Raw genomic sequence first — 18954 nt, forward strand, 5'->3', positions numbered from 1 at the left:
GTGTGTGTTTACAACAGTAGGGGGGTGTGGCTGTAGTAATGACGTCATTGATCGTGTCTTCCCTATAAAGGGAATGACGCGATCGATGCGCCGACACAGTGAAGCACGGGGAAGCCGTGTTTACACACGGCTCTCCCCGTTCTTCAGCTCCGGGGAGCGATCGCGACGGAGTGGCTATAAACAAATAGCCGCGCCGTCGTCCCGGATCGCTCCCCGAGGGGACCCGACTGCCGCAAGTCGCGGGGGGGGTCCCGATCGGACCCCCCACCCACGTCTAGGCAGGGACGTACAGGTACGCCAATGTGCCTGTACGTGCCATTCTGCCGACGTATATGTACAGGCGGCGGTCGGGAAGGGGTTAAAGTCCGACCTACCATTTGGTACCCCTTTTCCTTTTTTTCTTTATACCTAACTATTTACGGATGTGGCCATGTGAGTGCTTTTTCTTTAATTTCCAAGAGTGTGTCTAGATTGCAGGAAAAAGAAAAGACGAGGTTTAGAATGTAAAAGTACACATAACAATTACCAGATGATGTCAGCAGATGGATATTATCATTTCCCAGCCAGAATTCACTCAGCTGATTGCCAAACCCTCTCTTGTAGTCCTTCCAGTCTCTAAAAAAATTCACTGTGCCATCATATCGCCTCTGGAATACCTGAAGGTTGAAATAGATTGCAAGGTAAAATGATGATGGTGCCAATGGCATTTGCCAAAATAGTAGCAAGATGAAAGACGATGAAAGAGGTAAGCTAATTTAGCAGTTACAGTTGACTACTGTGTGGCATGCATTTGTATTCAGCCCTTTTTACTCTGATACCCCTAACTAAAAAAGAGAAGAAAAAGAGCGGAGGGCGCACCGACCTCGTGTGATACTGATAAAAAATATTTATTCAAATAATAAAATCAATGGTTATACTCACACATTAGGAGTTAAAAACAGGCTTTAAAAATGAATACAGCAGGTATCCAGCATCGTCAGTGGAACATGAGTAATCGTTTGGACCAATCAGTAGAAGTAAAAGCTGACGCGTTTCGGGGGCGTACCCCTTTCCTCAGAGCTGACGTGGTCTGCAGTGCTCCCTTGCCGTGGTGATTGTGGGACTAAATATACATACACACTCACAAATGCACATAGCCACACGCCCACAAGTGGGCAGGTAGACCTATGATGATAGGTCGCTGTCTGGGTGTACTCCTCCCAGTATCACACGAGGTCGGTGCGCCCTCCGCTCTTTTTCTTCTCTTTTATAGTTTTATGAATACCCACGATTCTGAGGAGGGCTGCAAGACTCTAGATGATAACTTTTAATCGAACTGCACCACTGCATAGCATTTCCTTTTAAAATATCAGAGCGCAGGAGACTTGTTCTTGTATAACCCCTAACTAAAATCCAATGAAATCAATTGCCTTCAGAAGTGATCTAAGTATAAATACAACTGTTCTGTGAAGCCCTCAGAGGTTTGTTAGAGAAATTTAGTGAACAAACAGCAAGGAAGACACCAGACACGTCAGGGATAAAGTTGTGGAAAAGTTTAAAGCAGGGTTAGGTTTTAAAAAAAATCCCAAGCTTTGAACATCTCACAGAGTTCAATCCATCATCTGAAAATGGAAAGAGTATGGCACAACTGCAAACCTACCAAGACATGACCGTCCACCTAAACTGACAGGCCTTGAAAGGAGAGCATTCATCAGAGAAGCAATCAAGAGGCCCGTGGTAACTCTGGAGGAGCTGCAGAGATCCAAAGCTCAGGTGGGAGAATCTGTCCACAGGACAACTATTAGTCGTACATTTGCAAGAAGCCATGTTGGGGACACAGCAAACATGTGGAAGAAGGTGCTCTGGTCAGATGAGACCAAAATGGAACTTTCTGGCCTAAAACCAAAATGCTACGTATGGCAGAAAACTAACACTGCACATCATGCTGAACACACCATCCCCACCGTGAAACATGGTGGTGGCAGCATTGTGTTTTGGGGATGCTTTTCTTCAGCAGGGATAGGTAAGCTGGTCATAGTTGATAGGGAGATGGATGGAGCCAAATACAGGGTAATCTTTGAAGAAAACCTATTAGGCCTCGTACACACGACCGAACATGTCTGCTGAAACTGGTCCGCGGACCAGTTTCCGCGGACATGTCCGACCGTGTGTACGGCATAGCGGACTGGTTTCCTGGCCTAGCGGACAGGTTTCCAGCGGACAAAAGTTTCTTAGCATGCTAAGAAACTTGTCCGCTGGATACCTGTCCGTCGGACATGTCCGATGGTTAGTACGACTCATCGGACATGTCCGCTGGTTATGACGTATAACCAGCGGGCCGAAATCCCGCGCATGCGTCGAATTGATTCGACGCATGCGTGGAAGCATTGAACTTCCGTGTTAGAGAACGTCGGTGATGTCTATGTCACCGCGTTCTCTGTCTGCGGGGATTTTGGTCTGATGGTGTGTACACACATCAGACCAAAAGATCCCAGCAGACATGTCCGATGAAAACGGTCCGCGGACCGTTTTCATCGGACATGTCTGCTCGTGTGTACAGGGCCTTAGAGTCTGCAAAAGACTTAAAAATGGAGCGGAGGTTCACATTCCAGAAGGTCAATAACCCTAAACATACAGCCAGAGCTACAATGGAATGGTTTAGATCAAAGCATTTTCATGTGTTAGAATGGCCCAGTCAAAGTCCAGACCTAAATCCAATTGAGAATTTGTGGCAAGACTTGAAAAATGCTGTTCAGACGCTCTCGATCCAATCTGACAGAGCTTGCGCTATTTTGCAAAGAAGAATGGGCAGAAAGACATACCCAAAAAAAACTACAGCTGTAATTGCAACAATAGGTGGTTCTATAAAGTATTGACTGTATACAAATGCACGACACACTTTTCAGATATTTGTAAAAGAAATTGAAAACCATTTATCATTTTCCTTCCACTTCACAATTATGTGCCACTTTGTGTTGGTCTATCACATAAAATCCCTAACACAATGGTTAGATAATGAGGTAAAGTTGACACAACACTAATCCTATCATGTAGGAACCTCCAAGAGGATTAGCCAACAGACAGGAACAATAGGTGACTCAATTAACTATTTATTAATTCATTTATTTACACCTAGGAGGCACACAATGGGAGAGACACACTTAACAATACACACCTATCACCTTAATAAACAGATTATAGCAGGAGACCCCACCATTAGGTTGTTTTGAGCTGATTATATTACCATCTGCTCTGAGTCAAGGAGGGGTTGAAGCAGTTAATGCTGGTTTGGGCATAGAGGCCCCAACTCTGTATCCGGGTCCTCCAGTTTCCAGAGCCTGTGTGTTTTTCGGGGAGACATGGACTTGAATCTGAAGTAAACCTACTCTAAAGAATCCCCAGGCACACACCTCCCAAAAAAGAGAGCCCACTCAAACGCCAGGGCCTATAGTGAGTAGGCAAGAGGCTACCCTGCAGTCCTATCCAAAAGCCCTTGTCCCGGTTGAGTCTGTCCCAGTCACTTTATATTAATTCCTTTTCCTCCTCCTCTTGTAGTAACATAAAAGGGAGTAGGGAGATGAGAGCATAGGAGGAGGAGCTGGGTCAGTACAGACAGTATGCAAATATGTTCTAGTTAGCTACCCAGGATTAGAGGCATAGGGGTCACAAAAAAAAAAAAAACATAGGAAAGACTTTACTAACAGACCAGCCTGATTTGGGTCTAAATTTGTCCCAGATTTGCTTGATAAATGTCCCTCATACATGTTGATTGTCAAATGGGGTTTCTCTGCCATATAAAAACTTACGATCCATCCTCCTCCTTCTGTATCCATGTCACAGAAAACGGTTAGTGATTTCTCTCCGTCAGGATATATGGTGTACCAGCCACTGAAGATAGTGCCCAAGTTGAGCAGTTCTTTGCAGTTCCGTGCAGCTACAGGAGAGATACAATCATGTGAGTGAGTGCGGCCTAGGGTAAGAAAAGGCAGACAGAGAATGAAGAGTTTTTCAATACCTGATATACAGTGGGCTGTTTATTAAAGAGTACCTAAAGACAAAGGGCCAGATTCAGGTACAAATACGTTACGCTGCGGCGGCGTAACGTATCCCATTTACATTACACCACCGCATGTTTACAGCGTAAGTGCCTGATTCACAAAGCTCTTACCTGTAAACTTGCGGCGGTGTAACGTAAATCCGCTCGGCGCAAGCCCGCTTAATTCAAATGGGGCGGGCACCATTTAAATTAGGCGCGTTCCCGCGCCGAACGTACTGCGCATGCTCCGTCCGTCAAATTACCCAACGTGCATTGCGCTAAATGACGTTGCAAGGACGTCATTGGTTTCGACGTTAACGTAAATGGCGTCCAGCGCCATTCACGGACGACTTACGCAAACAACCTGAATTTTAAAATTTCGATGCGGGAACGACGGCCATACTTAACACGGGTTACACCACCTAGAAGGCAGCCTTAGTTTTACGCGGCGTATCTCGACGGAAACTACGTAAATTTAGAGCGACGGGTAAAGCGTACGTTTGTGAATCGCCGTAACTAGTCATTTGCATATTCTACGCCGACCGCAATGGAATCGCCACCTAGCGGCCGGCCTAGAATTGCATCCTAAGATCCGACGGTGTAAGTCAATTACACCTGTCGGATCTTAGGGCTATCTATGCGTAACTGATTCTATGAATCAGCCGCATAGTTAGGACGGGCGGATCACAGAGATACGACGGCGTATCAGGAGATACTCCGGCGTATTTCTTCTGTGAATCTGGCCCAAAGCTTCTATAGTTAAGTATGGAATGGGGAGTATCTAAAACTTGCATTTCTTATTTTGTTTTATTTTGTATGTGTCTCCTCAGGGAGATTTCCCTTCATTTCCTGTCTTGGAGGCATAACAGGAAGTACGAGTAAATATATTTAAAGTGAGAGGAAGTCCTCTCTTATATGGTTGTTCCCAGAGTGTCCCTTCGGATATTTTGCCCTCGCCGCTTGTGTAAAACGTTGGATTTCTGACAGTAATAACATTTTTACTTTGCATCTCTCCTAAAGGTTTAGGTTCAGGAAGACATAAAATACACAAATCATTGCATGTCTGTTGTCATAATTACATTTATATTTTTATGGGTCCATACACACTAGGAGTAGAAAAACTGCCAGAACCACCAATGTATCTGCATTTCCGAATTACAATAGTAACGAATTTGAACAAATCAGAAATAATGAAATGAAAATTCAGATAGTTTTCAAATCAGATTTGGATAGTTTTCAAATCAAATTCAAATTAGAATTTCAGAAGAGAATAAAATAGAATAGAAAATAAAGGAATAGAATAGAAAATAATGTAATAGAATGAAAAATCATTGAATAAAAAATAAAATAATAGATAGAATAGAGTAAAACAGAACAGAATAGAAAATAAAAGAATGGAAGAAAAATAGAATAGAAAATAAAAAAGGGATAAAATAAAAAAATAAAGGAATAGAATAGAAAATAAAATAATAGAATAGAGTAAAACAGAACAAAATATAATAGAGAATAAAAGAACAGAATACAATAAAATAGAATACAATAGAAAGAATGTAATCATCTTCTAAAATTTGCATTTCAAATAGAATAACTTTGAATCCAAATATAAATAAAAACAATAGAATCGAAAAAAACAATAGGGCAGAATAAAATAGAAAGAATATAACCTTCTACTGAAATTCGAATTTTAAATAAACTATAATAGAAAAGAATAGATTAGAATAGAATAGAAAATAAAAGAATAGAAGAGAAAAACACTAGAATAGAATAAATTAAAATAGAAAGAATGTAACCATTTTACAGGATTCAAATTTTGAATAGAATACATTTAAATTTGAATAGAAAAAAAATTGAATATAAAATAGAAAATTAAATCATAGAAAATAATAGAATAGAAAAAAGAATAGAATAGAAAGAACATAACAATATAACCATCTTCTAAAACTCGAATACAATACATTTGAATTTGAATAGAAAAAAAAAGAATAGAACAGAAAATAATAGAATAGAAAAAACAATAAAATAGAATGGAATAGAAAGAATATACCATCTTTCAAACTTCAAATTTCGAATAGAATAAATCCGATTTAGAATGGAATTAGAATTTTCCAAATTTGGTTGAAATGAGTCAGGAAAAACGAAACGAATTCCGAAAACAAATTTAATAAATTTAACGACTTTAACTAAACTAATTTATGTAAATAATGGATTGATTCGAACCTAAATAAACAAAAATAATTCCAAAAACAAATTAAATGAATTAAACAAACTTAACTAAACAAATTTAGGTAAATTACTAAACAAAACTAAACAATTTTTTTTCATTCTGCACATGTCTAGCAGACAAGGATGACCACTCTATCCTCTTACTCTAGAACAGGGGTCTCCAAACTTTTCAAACAAAGGGCCACTTTAATTGTCCTTCAGACTTTAGGAGGGCCAGGTTGTGGCCAGCAGCTGCAGAAAATGTCACGGGCCCGGCATCAGTGAGCTATATGGCCTCAGGGTTGGTGGTCAATAGGAGGAGGAGTATTCCCCCTATTGGTAGGAAGAATAGTATCCCATCATTGGTATCGGTGGAAGATATAGTGCCCCATTGTTTGTGCCAGTGGGTTGATAGTGCCTCATATCAGTGGAAGGAATTGTGCCCCAAGGGCCGGAATAAAGGCTAGCAAAGGGCCACATCTGGCCCTCGGGCCACAGTTTGCAGACCCCTGCTCTAGAAGAAGCCATCGGTGGCAATATCATCACCTTACCACATGGTGAGGATGGCCCTTGTAGTGAAGCAATATATGCATGGAGATAAGAATACCAAACAGTTTGTAGTCTCCCAGAATAATATTCCCATGACTCACCATAGCCTCGGTCTGGAGTGCCCTTGTCTCCTTTCTCTCCTAGTTAAGACAGAATTTAGTGAGTTGGGTACAGAGTTCTTTGTGTACACTATGGCATATTACTCTCTCCTCTCAATACTTAAAGTGACACATTTGTTTTTATTTTTTAAATAACAAACAGGTTATACTTACCTGCCCTGTGCAATGGTTTTGCACAGAGCAACCCTGATCCTCCTTTTCTTGGGTCCTCTGCTGGCGCTCTTGTCTCCTCCCTGCCTAGTGCTCCTATAGCAAGCCGCTTGCTATGGGGGAATTTGTGATCGCCTGCTCCCAAGCCAGCTTTGTGTTTGCATTGACACACAGAGCGCATCTCAACCCCGCCCTCGGCTCCCTCCTCACTGGCTGTGATTGACAGGAACAGGAGTCAATGAGGAAACATAGAGCTGGGAGAGGAGCAGCTGCTCGCGTGCACATCGCTGGATCAAGATCAGGCTCAGGTAAGTATTAGGGGGGGCTGGGAGCTGCACAATGAAGATATTTTACCTCCATGCAAAAACATTCAGTTTTTACAACCACTTTAAAGTGAATGTACAGTACCTGCCGCCGAGAATGTGTTTTTAGCACAACGGCATCGCGCTGATTCTTGGCGACAGGGTGCCGACATCTCGCGCTTGCTGGAATAGTAAAAGCACATTCCAGCAAGCGCGTCATAGAAGCGACGAGAGATCCGACTTGGATTCCCGCCAATTCTATACGTGTGCGGCGTTTGTTATGAATCCTGAGGGGGAACTCCCCGCCAGATTTTAAATAAAAATCCACCATGCTCCGGAGGCACCCCCTGTCTTCTTTAGCTCTTTCTGCAGGGGGGGCTTCTTCTTTGACATCTTCGGGTGGGGGCCGCTCTTCTTCGCCGCCGTCTGGTTCTCTTCCACCGCCGAGGGGGGGGGCCGCTTTTATAAAAGCGCCCACCCCCGGCGGGTTTCCTCCGACGTCTTCGGCGGGGGGTGGTGTGCTTCTCAGGGGGGGGCTTCTTCTTCTGCTATCCGGGGGGTCTTCTCCGCTATCCGGGGGGTCTTCTCCACTCTCCGGGGGTCTTCTTCTATGTTCACCGCTCTCTGCTGTTGACTCGGCGCACCCCGGTTCTTCCTCCCGCTGTCCGGTGCCTTCTCCTTCAGGGCTGAACGTCTTCTTCTTCTTCTGTGCTGTGACGTCTTCTTCTTCAGCCTTCTCCCGATGTTGACACGTCGCCTTTTCTCGCTGCAATGACAGGTGTGCGGTTTGCATCTGACTTATATAGGCCTCACAGTCCCATCATGCTCTGGTACCTACCCATGTGATACCTACACAAGGTGGAGGTCTGCGGGATCTGGGCTTATCAAAATTTGGAAGCCTCCTTTGACAATAAGAGGGCGAATAGGGTGCATAGTATTCTTATAAAGTTTAAAGAAACAAACATACACAGTTTTTGAGAAGTCCTTTACTACAAATTCTAAAAAAATTGTCCCACGATGGATAAACACCATCAAAGCCTGACACCTATCAACCCAGGGAAAGAAAAAAAAACTAAACAATATGGTATAATTTTTTTTGTTTTTGTTTTTTTGCATAAGGTCCACCTTAGGGGGCTGGAATGAATTATGAGAATTTTCTTTTTCAAACTATCCCATCTCCTTTGTTTACCACCACTTCCCTAATAACGAGTAATGAGAGAAAAGCCCCCTACTATTTATGGTGTTTAGCTACTGTTAAGCCCTTTACACACGGTCGGAATTCCCGACAGAAAAAGTCAGATGGGAGCTTTTGGTCGGGAATTCCGACCGTGTGTAGGCTCCATCTGACTTTTTCTGTTGGGAATTCCGACCGTTTGTACGGGGCTTAAGACAGAAAACAAACAAAGTTCGGTCCAAAACTGTGTTCAGACCTAACTGGTGTCATAGAAAAATTAATATCACACGTAAATAATTAATATAAGCTATAAAAACCTTTTTGTCTATATAAAAATTAAAGCAAACGATAGGGGTGTGAAAAAGAGAAAAAGGATTACATTTATTGATACCGAGAAGACACTTGTATTAATCCAATATTTACAACCATAACATAAAGGATATCACTTGTTAAAACAGAGAGGATACTGCTGAATACTGATACAACATACATGATATTAATAAGAATATGGCTATAGAGGATTCAACAATAAGTAATGATAAGTTGTAGAGAGAGAGACAGAGAGAGGGAGAGAGAGAGGGGGAGAGAGAGAGAAAGAGAGAGAGAGAGAGAGAGGGAGAGAGGAGAGAGATTACATCACATCATCAAGAGACAGAGAGAGAGAGCGAGAGAGAGAGAGAGAGAGAGAGAGGGGGAAGAAAGAGAGATTACTTTACCAGACTGGTCTACATCAGGAAATCATACACTGCTCTCTTGTCAGAACTGACTTGACTGGTTTTTATACACCTGAGCCTGCATTTTTCTCCCTCCAAAACTCAAGTTTCCCGCGGATACGATTGGTTGACTTATTTGTCTTTTCAGTATGACCGATAAGGACCCCCCCACCCAGTAACCTCCTGTTGTCACATCCCTGTGCCAACGGATGTGATTTGGAGTTTGCATAATTGACACATACCAACTTCCCTTGTGATCACTCACTCACATATACAGGTGGCCACTTCCTATCCTTTGAAGCGTAGTCACACCAGTATGCAAAGGGCCCCTGCTGTGAGCCTTTCAGCCTTTCAGCCTGTTCAGCTTCCCCTCAAAACAAAAGGACAATTTAGCTAGTTTGATTATCACCTGGGACCTTTACCAGGAAGAAGTAATTTCTTAAAGAACAGCTGAGCTATTAATTTGTCATATCACAAAATTGAACCAGTCCAGTAAAACATACATTCTTGCCCTGGTTCCCCTGGTAAATTCAAACTTTCCACCACACTGGGAGCTCATTTCTATTGGGAGAGTGTTACATCTGGCATGAAAATAAATACATCAGTTATTCAGTTATTACATCAGTTATTCTAGACAATAGTAATGAATAAAGTCCCTACCTTTTTGCCCGTTAGCTCCTGGAACACCATCTACCCCTGTACCAAAACCAAACAAAATAAAATATAATGAATATTAAAATAGGTTTCGTGGACATTCACTTTTTGTGCAGTAGACCTGAGACATCTGTTCTTCATTAAAGCAAAACTACACTCATGTTATTTCTTAATATTATATAGCGGGATATCACCCTTTTAATGTGATATAAATGACTACCATCTGCTGATCAAGGATCTCAGCTCCCTCCTGTGGCTGACATGAGTTAGAGCCACCTGTTGTTTACTTTTTGTCCTGGTACTGCAGAGAGTGTTGGGAGATTAAGTACAAGGAGAAGAGAGACTCCATTTGCCCTGACCTGTAATAGACTACATTACCCAGAGAGCAACTGTACAATCCCAGAATGCTTTTGCCTCCCGCGCAGCCTGCTGGGGGAGGTAATTTAAGGGAGAGGACATGTTTGGCGCGCTCTCTCTGGACACCTGTGGAAGTCTCCCCACAGAAGTAGGCCGGAGTTGAGGCCTACCTACGCCTGGGCGGAGCGCCATTGAGGAGGAGAGACAGAACCTCTAGTGGAGTGATCGAACGGGCTTCCAGTATCCCTGTGACCTGTCTGAGAACCGGAGGCTGTCGTCTAGCAAAACTGTAATCGGACATCGCGAACAGAGTGTCACGGAAGGACAAGGCCTGAACTGGTTAGGTGAGACGGGCACTAGCCCAAGACCTACTAACTGTGTTGTTGGAGGATGGATCGTCCACATTAGCCACTGTGATTCAACTATTTGGGTCTCTTCCACCAGTTTTATTTGTCACCACATTGGATTACAAATTACCCCTTGCACGCCATCGCATGCCAACGCATCAGTGCACGGACATTTGGGATAATTTGAACTGAGGTTTGGTCTGATCAACCAAACCACGTTAGTTAGGTATACCACTTAAAGACTGCCTATTTAGTTATTGCAGATTACGGATATCCATTTTATATTCTCTGATTGAGTAACTGGGTTTATTATACTGTGCAGTATTGTTAATAGAGAGAGCTGGGTGAGGCTTGGCAAGGGGATACTTCAATGTTGATGTCTTATTGAGGGAATCCCCTTGCCGTGTGCTTACACAGGTCTGCATAGACATCATAGTTTACCTTACACCTATTTGTTATTATTGTTTCTGATTCTTGCAGGGCTCAGCAAGCAGTTTATTATTGTTTTACCTTTGTTTCTTTGGCTTTATCCTATCAAGTAAAGTGTCACTTTGGTTAAGCTGAAATCTGTGTACAGTCTATCTGTCATTCTGCAGGATCAATACAACTCAAGGTAATCATTAATTTACATAAATTGTTGAAGTGTAACGGGATATTGTGCCCTTCAACGAGTTACTTGGGTCCACAATTCCCATTATACCAGTTGTGCCAAGGGAGGGTTTTGAGCCAACTTTAGGGGTTGACAACCAGAGCGTAAACCCAAAACAAACCAGCAGCTCCTTCGGGGGTAGTGCTACAATTAAATAAGGTATCAATGTAAGTTAATGTTTAAAAAATGTTGTTACTTTGTATACTGAATGTGAGCAGCCATCTTCATTTAGTGTTTAAGCTCTGCTTACTGCTCAGTAGTACTTCACTGTGATTGTGCTTTACTTTCTCTTTCTCTTTTAGTGCACCTCTACAGTCTAATGTGATAGTCTTAGACAAGGATCTTCAAGGTTTCTAAACAATGGGCAAATTTACTGTCCTTCAAACTTTAGAGGGGCCAGATTGTTGACAATGGGAGTAGAACATGTCCTGGCATCGATTACAATACTCCATCATTGGTGTTAGTGAGAGGAATAGTGCCCCATCCATCATCGGTGTCCATTAGAGGAATTCTGCCCGATCCATAGAGCCCACTGTAACGATATCACGCACTGGGCACACGATTAGCTGTAGCAGAGGCCATGTTGTTAGCTAAGCTGTCATGGCTGCTGTACGATTTTCAAACAGTGTAAGCAGTGGAAATGAACTCACTCCCTCCCTCCCTTATGCTCAATAATTCATAGGCTTTCTACTTCAAAAGAGTTGTTATCTCATCAGAGAAGCAGAACCAAGCTATTTTCAAGATAAGGTCCCCTGGCAGGGTTCCTGGCCTGTCGTAAAACTGTCACCCTCTCCCCTCAGAGAATCAGCAGACCCCGGTCGTAAAAATGCCTTAGTACTCATAAAGCTTAAACTGTGGAATAAGTATGAAAGTTAGGAAGGTTTCATAACTTCCAGCTAACTCATAGCACAGCCAAACAACGGACATATTTAGTTTCCTCAGATAATTTGTAACGTTTCAAGCCCAGACATGAATATGATCAATTATGTGGAAGGCCCCTGGCCCCATTTATTCGTCCTAGGTAGAATAACAATGGCAAACTTGTCATGTTTGGACTTTTCTTAAAGCAAATATCACGCTGAACAATAAAATGAATATTGTTAGTCTGTAAACATTCGAGCTGCAGAGATATGAAAATGGATCACAAAGTGACCTGGGATATGGGCATGGATGTGGACCCCTCCCAGTAACCAACCCCTAAATCAGATGACCAGACAATTGGTCACTGGTCGTGTCAACGCCCCTTTTTGATCTGACAGAAAAGAGGAGATGCCAAGTCAATAGGAGTTCTTCTTTTACTATCCAAGCAGGAGCATCTGACAAGTTTGAGAACCGATTACCCAGTTCATCGATCGAACTCTGATCAACCCTTTGACATTAATTTCAAGTATTCTTCTTCTTTAATTCTACCTTATTACTTTGTGGCTGTATATTGTCGTTATCTCTTTAAAACATATTTTTCTGTAACACTTAATTGCACCAAGTTTGCCCTTTTCGTAATAAACCTTTTATGTTGAAAAGTGTTAACCTTGTCTCTAAACCTCTTAATGCAAGCTATAAACGAACCTGCCTTTTGAAGAGCGCTACTGTTGTAGACTAAGGCCTCTGAGCAGACCTGTCTGTGGTGACAGTGTGTACTGCAGACGCTTATTCTAAAATCATAATTGGTATTGCTAATTAATGGGAGTACTGACCCTTCCTCATCAAAGGTCGGTGGTGGCAGTTAAAAGGAGTAATTGTGCCATTAGCCCAGTAACAATCGCTCTCAGGCTGCTGGCATTTAGATTGTGGTCCCGCAAGCTGGAAAATCTTTGTGCTGGGCGCAACTGAGAGTGGCATTGTTACGCAAGTGACAGCGTGGTGGGAGGTCGGCCTGTGCTTTGTTGCAAGTTAGCGCGGAGGGCGGGGGTATCTGACACTCACGTTTGTCACACCCACTGTTGGTGTTAGTGGGAGGAATAGTGCTGCAGGGGCTGGATAAAGGCAAACAAAGGGTCACATCTGGCCCTCGGGCCGTAGTTTGAAGACCACTGGTCCACGATATATACTTAGAGGGATTTAGCAAGCGTGACAGGCTAGATACAAAACTTTAAGTTGCCACCAGAACTGTAATAGAGGGGAAATCATCTAATGGGGATATTTGTTACCATAACAAGTAAGAGGGGTTCTCTCACTTCCTGTTGAGTCTATGGGATATGAAGATAATCACTCTAATGGGGCCCAGGTGGCAAATCAAAAAAACACCTTAAGGAACATCTTCAAAACCAAGCAGTTATCTGACAGATGAAATCAAAGTCTGATATACAAAAGGTTTGACAAAGACACCTAAAACCATACCTGGCGACCCGGCAGGTCCAGCTTTCCCATGTTCTCCCTTTGGCCCTGGTAGGAAAGAGTTGCAATAATATTTAGCTTCATTTTTCCATTGTTCCAGTAACCACAATGATAAGGAAACCGTGTCTGGCTTTACCATGCTAGTCTATACCCAGAGCCTACATTTTCTGAGAGCTCATGCATTCAAAGAGAGCGAACATTATAGGATTAACTAAACTTAAACTGTTTTTTATTACACCTAATTTCTCTACCCTTATACTTAAAGGATAAGTTCACCTTTTGAACATGTTACACCCATATTTAGGGTGTAACATGTAACATGTTCTGCAGCCCACACCCCCAAACCCCTGGCTCCCCATGACAGCGGGCGGGGGTTTCTGCAGAGATCGGTAAATAAATAAAAATCCTATCTTCCACCACGGCAGAATTACTTGTAGTTCTCAATGGAATATGAGGGCGCTGATTAGCATTCTCATAGTTCATTGACATTCCCTCCAGCTTTCTAACTGAAAGCCTGAATAGAGATTTGGGAAGAAAGTAAGAAAGAAATGGTAGAGTGTGCAGGAGCCTGACGTTGCACCCATCATCCACTCAGGTGCCTGAGTTATAAATAATGGGGCAGATCCACAAAGAAATTACGCCGTCGTATCTCTTGATACGCCGCGTAATTTCAAATTTTGCGCGTCGTATCTTTGTTTTGTATCCTCAAAACAAGATACAACGGCATCTCGGCTAGATCCGACAGGCGTACGTCTTAGTACGCCGTCGGATCCAAGCTGCAATTTTTCGGCGGCCGCTAGGTGGCGTTTCCGTCGAATTCCGCGTCGAGTATGCAAATTAGCTAGTTACGGCGATCCACGAACGTACGTCCGGCCGGCGCATTATTTTTACTTCGTTTGCGTTCGGCTTTTTCCGGCGTTTAGTTAAAGCTGCTATTATGAGGCGTACTCAATGTTAAGTATGGCCGTCGTTCCCACGTACAATTTTGAATTTTTTACGTTGTTTGCGTAAGTCGTTCTCGAATAGGAATTTGCGTAGAATGACGTCACCGTCGTATACATTGGCTGGTTCCGGTTAAATTTCGAGCATGCGCACTGGCATACCCCCAGGGACGGCGCATGCGCAGTTAAAAAAAAAACGTTGTTTACGTCGGGTCACGACGTATTTACATAAAACACGCCCCCATTACATCCATTTGAATTCCGCGCCCTTACGCCGCCAGAGATACACTACGCCGCCGTAACTTACGGCGCAAATTCTTTGAAATTGATTCGAAATAAATTACGGCGGCGTAGTGTATCTTAGATACGCTGCGCCCGGCGCAAAGGTACGTGGATCTGCCCCAATAAATGCACTTTTTTTAGTCACTGAGGAGGCTTGCTTTGGTACTTTGGACTCCCATGGTGGGAGTTCAAAATACAGGACCCTGTGTAGATGTACTGATAAGATAACATAGAGGAGATTTCAGGAGCAGTTGAAAAAAATTCCCAACTGCTTCTAAACGTCCGTTTACCAGCAGCAGTGTACATGAGGTCTTAAAAACTTTTAATCGCTCATAAACATTGATAAACTTCAAAAAACGCTCAAAAACGTGGTTCATAAAAATAAAATAAAAAATAAATAAAATAAAAAAAATCTTAAAAAATAAATGCTAAAAAACGCTATTAACCGCTATTGCAAAAACATTACAAAACTTTGAAAGACTCACTGCAAAGCTACTGGCATTTGTATAACATTATTTTAACATCCAGTGTGTATGGAGCCTTAGAAAGGTTCCTGTGTATATTCTATGTGAGAATTCTTATACAGTGGAACCTCGGATTGCGAGTAACGCGGTTAACGAGCGTTTCGCAATACAAGCACTGTATTTCTAAAAATCCTAACTTGGCTTGCAAGTCTTGTATCGCAAAACGAGCAAGATTCAGGCCAAAGTGGTGTGCAGTAACTCTTTTGGCCTGAGGCGGAGGGCGCCGGAACCGAATGGCGCCAATTGCAGCCGATTGTCGCCGCTTGGAAATGCACGGAAAGGCCCGAGAACAGTTCGCCTGACCTCGGCAAACCTCGGAAAGGCTTGTGAACTGATTCTTTCCAAGGTTTGCCGAGGTCAGCCAAACTGTCCTTTCCGGCCTTTTTCAAGGCTCTCCGGCGCCCCACCGCCTCTGGCCGCATGCGGTATTGCATACCATTGAAGTCAATGCGGAAACAAATTATTTTCGTTTCCATTGACTTCAATGGGGATATTAGATTTAATATATGAGTACTTTGGATTACGAGCATTCTCCTGGAATGGATTATGCTCGTAATCCAAGGTTCTACCGTACAGTCAACTAACCTTTCTCTGAGGGAGCACCAGGTTCACCTTTCTGGCCTGGAGGTCCAGGCAACCCAGGACATCCACGAAGTATAGCCAACTTGTCAGAGCCTTCAATTCCAACAAGTTTTACATCTGTAGGGAAATATAATTTAGAGGACCAGAATAAACAATAAGACAACAGTGATATTAATTTAACATAATTCACTAATACATGAAAAGATAATGTGCATTAGTCCTCTTCTATATGTACCTTCAAAGCAACCTATGAAATCATTTTTTTGGTATTCTAAAGACACTTTCCATAAGACCCTTATCACATTAGTGGACCGATCGGTGCCCCTGTCAGTTTTTCAGGCGGAACCGATCGAACCCTTCAGTCTCCTCTATGGCAGGCGTCAAAGGACATCTGATCCGATCTTAACAACTAAAAACAGTCTGGCAGATCGGATGGCAGTCGGATGTAGATGGACCGGCACTCCGTCTACATCCGACTGCCCATGGAAGAGAGCGGGCTGTGTCTGTGTGTGCTCCGAAAAAACAGAGCGATTCCCCACTGAGCAGACGGACTCCAATGGAGTCTTCCCCATGTGGAAGGGGCCTTAAAGGTTTACTAAAGGAATTTTTTTTTTTAGCTAAATAGCTATCTTTACCTTACTGCAGTCCTGGTTTCATGTCCTCATTGTTCGTTTTTGCTTTGAAGTAGCTGTAATTCTGCTGTGATCTCCACACTTCCTGCTTGTCTGGCTCCTTATGAAAAAACTCATGGGAGCTTCTCACTGTGGTCTAAGCTGTGTGTCTAAAACTCCTCAGAACCAATCAGAGTCATTTTAAAAACAAAACACTGCCCTGGATTTGTTTGTTTTTGTTCTGTGGGTCTCTTTACTTCACATAAACATGAAACCAGTTTAAAACCGAAAGTGAAACTAGAGGCACATTATATGATAGAATTTAATCTATTTTTAATCATTTTTAAATCATTAATCATAATCATAATCATTTCAGCAAAAAAAAATGTTTTCCTTTAGTGACCCTTTAAGTTCACAGACAGAGAATTCACTGGCGTAGCTTCATATAGTCAACATTACTGTTTGTAGGTAGGTACAGTTTATCCTCCTATCTGTCGATGGCACTGGGTTACAGCGACGATCAGGGCTGCCATCAGGGGGGGTACAGGCAGTACCTGTAGGGGCCTGGTGGTCCCCAGGGGCCCGGATGACATCCCCTTTTTTTCTTTTTTTTTTTGTTCGTCAGCACCCAAAGCCCCCCAGACCTCTCTCCGTCGGAGTTCCATACAGACAAACAAAAGTTCCGATAGTAATTTTTTCCAGCAAAAAAAAAAAGAGAACATGTTCTCTTTCTAAATTCCGATGGAAAAAAGTCCAATGGGGCCCACACACGGTCGGAATATCAGATTAAAGAAATTCCACCTGACTTTTTCCATCGGAAATTCCGATCGTGTGTACAAGGCATTATTAACTGGTAACATATTCTGATTATAACGGAAGGACATATTGTTTATCATACTTTTAAATAACGTTTGTTAGAACAAATTCCATCTGCTTTGACTTCATCTTGATGCAAAAAACAATCCTCACTGGAAGAATGTTAGGCAATCCCAGTGCCAGCTTATCTTTAGGGAAAAGAACAGTAGAAGAACAATGCCCTATAAGCATTGGATCATCTGAACTGACATCCAATTTCAATAAGAACCTCTAAGGCTGGGTTCACACTTTTGCGAATTGGATGTGGTTTTCTTTGCATCCAATTCGCAAAGCAGGAGATTGTGATCGACTCTCTATGGAGCCGGTTCACACATCTCCGCAGCGGCTCCGGTGCGAATTGCAAAGGAGCCCTGTGTGTCTTTGTTCTGTTTCAGGTCCAAATTCAACCCAAAAATTTGGGGCTGAAATCGGACCTGAAACAGTGACTGGAGACACACCGGACTCCTGCAGTGAGCCTCTACATTCTCTAGTGTGAACCCAGCCTTACTTAATCAGTAAGACAAATAAATAGTTGCGCTAAGTGATACCTAAAGATTAAATGAGTGATGATGACATTAATAACAAATGAATGAAAAAAACTTGCAATAATACAGCACAAAATATCTGCCAGTGGAAAAAATATCAGCAATGGTATCTGTCCAGCATTCAAGTTCACAAAGATAAACAATGTGTGATATTAAATGTCACAGGCAGGACAACCAAGTGGTATACTCATACAAAGAGTGCTCAAAAAAATAAACACGGTAAAAAAGCAGTTCAATGAAAGGGAGGAAAAATCAGAACTTCACATAAACACTGATAGATGTGTCTGAAGATAGGAAGTAAAGATGTTGTCCGCCACCATAGCGATGAAACGTTATCCAGTGCCACACAGAATAGTAGAAGGTGGACCCTTACCAGAAACGTAGGACCTTAGGGTATAAGGTCTAAAATCGCCTGTGCAGATATAAACCTCTGCAGGGGTTATGGTAGATCCTCCAACCTCCTGGTTCCTCGGGAACTCCACGGGCAATCCTCCTCTGAGACCAATGGTGGGAATGATGGTAACTGCTCAGGATCAGTGCAGAGACTTCATAAGCGAATCCTCCTGGATTGGGCTTCCCGTATTTGTCCTTTTATGCCCAAATGGCATACCTACTCGTTGGGTAGGTATTAAGTAGGGTTGTCCCGATACCACTTTTTTAGGACCGAGTACAAGTACCGATACTTTTTTTCATGTAGTCGCCGATACCGAATACCGATACTTTTTTTAAATGTCATGTGACAGTTTTCAAACCACAATACAGACTAAGGATATTTTCTTTAGAATTATGAAGAACTCTAACTCAAGACATTATAAAAGAATAAAAATGAGTAAAAATGAATAAAAATGTTATATTTGCTTGTCACGCAGTAGTAAAAAACTCAAAGAACTTTCATAGAACATGTTGATAAATACAAAAAAAGTATTCTATTTAGGTATCGGGAGCATTTGCGCGAGTACGAGTACTCCCGCAAATACTCGGTATCGGTCCCGATACCGATACTAGTATCGGTATCTGGACAACCCTAGTATTAAGATCCCGCTATTATT

General features: G+C 42.5%; 1 protein-coding gene across 2 annotated transcripts in view; it reads right to left on the reverse strand.

Annotated features, from left to right (window-relative positions):
* LOC120945177 (ficolin-2-like) overlaps nucleotides 1-18954 on the reverse strand; it is a 31112-nt gene that overhangs the window by 9520 nt on the left and 2638 nt on the right. The window contains exons 2-7 of one of the 2 annotated variants that reach the window (XM_040359102.1): nucleotides 15898-16011; nucleotides 13569-13613; nucleotides 9885-9920; nucleotides 6868-6906; nucleotides 3786-3913; nucleotides 527-656 (exon numbers count right to left, since the gene is read on the reverse strand). In XM_040359102.1, the coding sequence (XP_040215036.1) occupies nucleotides 527-656; nucleotides 3786-3913; nucleotides 6868-6906; nucleotides 9885-9920; nucleotides 13569-13613; nucleotides 15898-16011 (492 nt within the window). The remainder of the gene's footprint in view (nucleotides 1-526; nucleotides 657-3785; nucleotides 3914-6867; nucleotides 6907-9884; nucleotides 9921-13568; nucleotides 13614-15897; nucleotides 16012-18954) is intronic. The other variant, XM_040359103.1, reaches the window with a different exon arrangement.

The sequence above is a fragment of the Rana temporaria genome, chromosome 7 (genome assembly GCF_905171775.1).
Source record: "Rana temporaria chromosome 7, aRanTem1.1, whole genome shotgun sequence".
NCBI lineage: Eukaryota > Metazoa > Chordata > Amphibia > Anura > Ranidae > Rana > Rana temporaria.